The sequence below is a fragment of the Capsicum annuum genome, unplaced genomic scaffold, assembly GCF_002878395.1.
Source record: "Capsicum annuum cultivar UCD-10X-F1 unplaced genomic scaffold, UCD10Xv1.1 ctg78262, whole genome shotgun sequence".
Lineage (NCBI taxonomy): Eukaryota > Viridiplantae > Streptophyta > Magnoliopsida > Solanales > Solanaceae > Capsicum > Capsicum annuum.
Window position 1 is genome coordinate 9,967 of NW_025888738.1, and position 884 is coordinate 10,850.

General features: G+C 37.0%; 1 protein-coding gene across 1 annotated transcript; it reads left to right on the top strand.

Annotated features, from left to right (window-relative positions):
• On the top strand, nucleotides 1-468 carry LOC124894908 (secreted RxLR effector protein 161-like). The gene has a single exon (XM_047405405.1). It carries the CDS (start codon nucleotides 1-3, stop codon nucleotides 466-468), a length of 468 nt encoding a protein of 155 aa, XP_047261361.1.
• The last annotated feature ends 416 nt before the right edge of the window (nucleotides 469-884 follow it).

Here is an 884-nt window from a genome sequence, read left to right on the forward strand (position 1 = left end):
ATGAAAGATCTTGGAAAGACAAAACTTTGTCTTGGTCTGCAAATTGAACATTTAGCAGATGGAGTATTCATCCACCAAACTGCCTATACCCAAAAGGTTTTGAAACGTTTTTACATGGACAAAGTATATCCATTAAGTACTACAATGGTTGTTCGATCACTTGATGTAAGTAAAGATCCTTTCCGACCTATGGAAGAGGATGAAGAGATTCTTGTTCCTGAAGTACCATATCTTAGTGCTATTGGTGCACTTATGTACCTCATTAATGCTACAAGGCCAGATATAGCATTTTCTGTTAATTTGGAAGCTAGGTATAGTTCTTTCCCTATGCGAAGACACTGGAATGGGGTTAAGCATATAATGAGGTACCTAAAAGGGACTATTGATATGGGTCTATTTTATACTGACAAAGCTAGCCTAGTTCTTATTGGTTATGCAGATGCAGGTTATTTATCTGACCCACATTAAGCCCGATCTCAAATAGGCTATGTGTTTACATACGGTAGTACTGCAATATCATGGCTATCGATAAAACAGTCCATCGTTGCTACTTTTTCTAATCATGCTGAGATAATAGCAATCCATGAAACAAGTAGAGAATGCATAAGGTTGAGATCAGTGGTACATTCCATAAAAGAGAAATGTGGCCTGAAGTTTGACATCAAGGTACCCACTGTCATATTTGAAGACAATGCAGCATGAATAGCTCAATTAAAAGGAGGCTTTATAAAGGGAGATAGAACAAATCACATTTTACCAAAGTTATTCTTCACGCACGATCTTCAAAAGAATGTTGATATTAATGTGCAGCAGATCCGTTCCTATGACAATCCTGTAGATTTGTTCACCAAATCTTTACCAACTTCAACCTTTGAAAAGATGGT

What these genes read in the sequence shown, in the direction of transcription:
- LOC124894908 (XM_047405405.1), top strand. Translation starts at nt 1, where the DNA reads ATGAAAGATCTTGGAAAGACAAAACTTTGTCTTGGTCTGCAAATTGAA.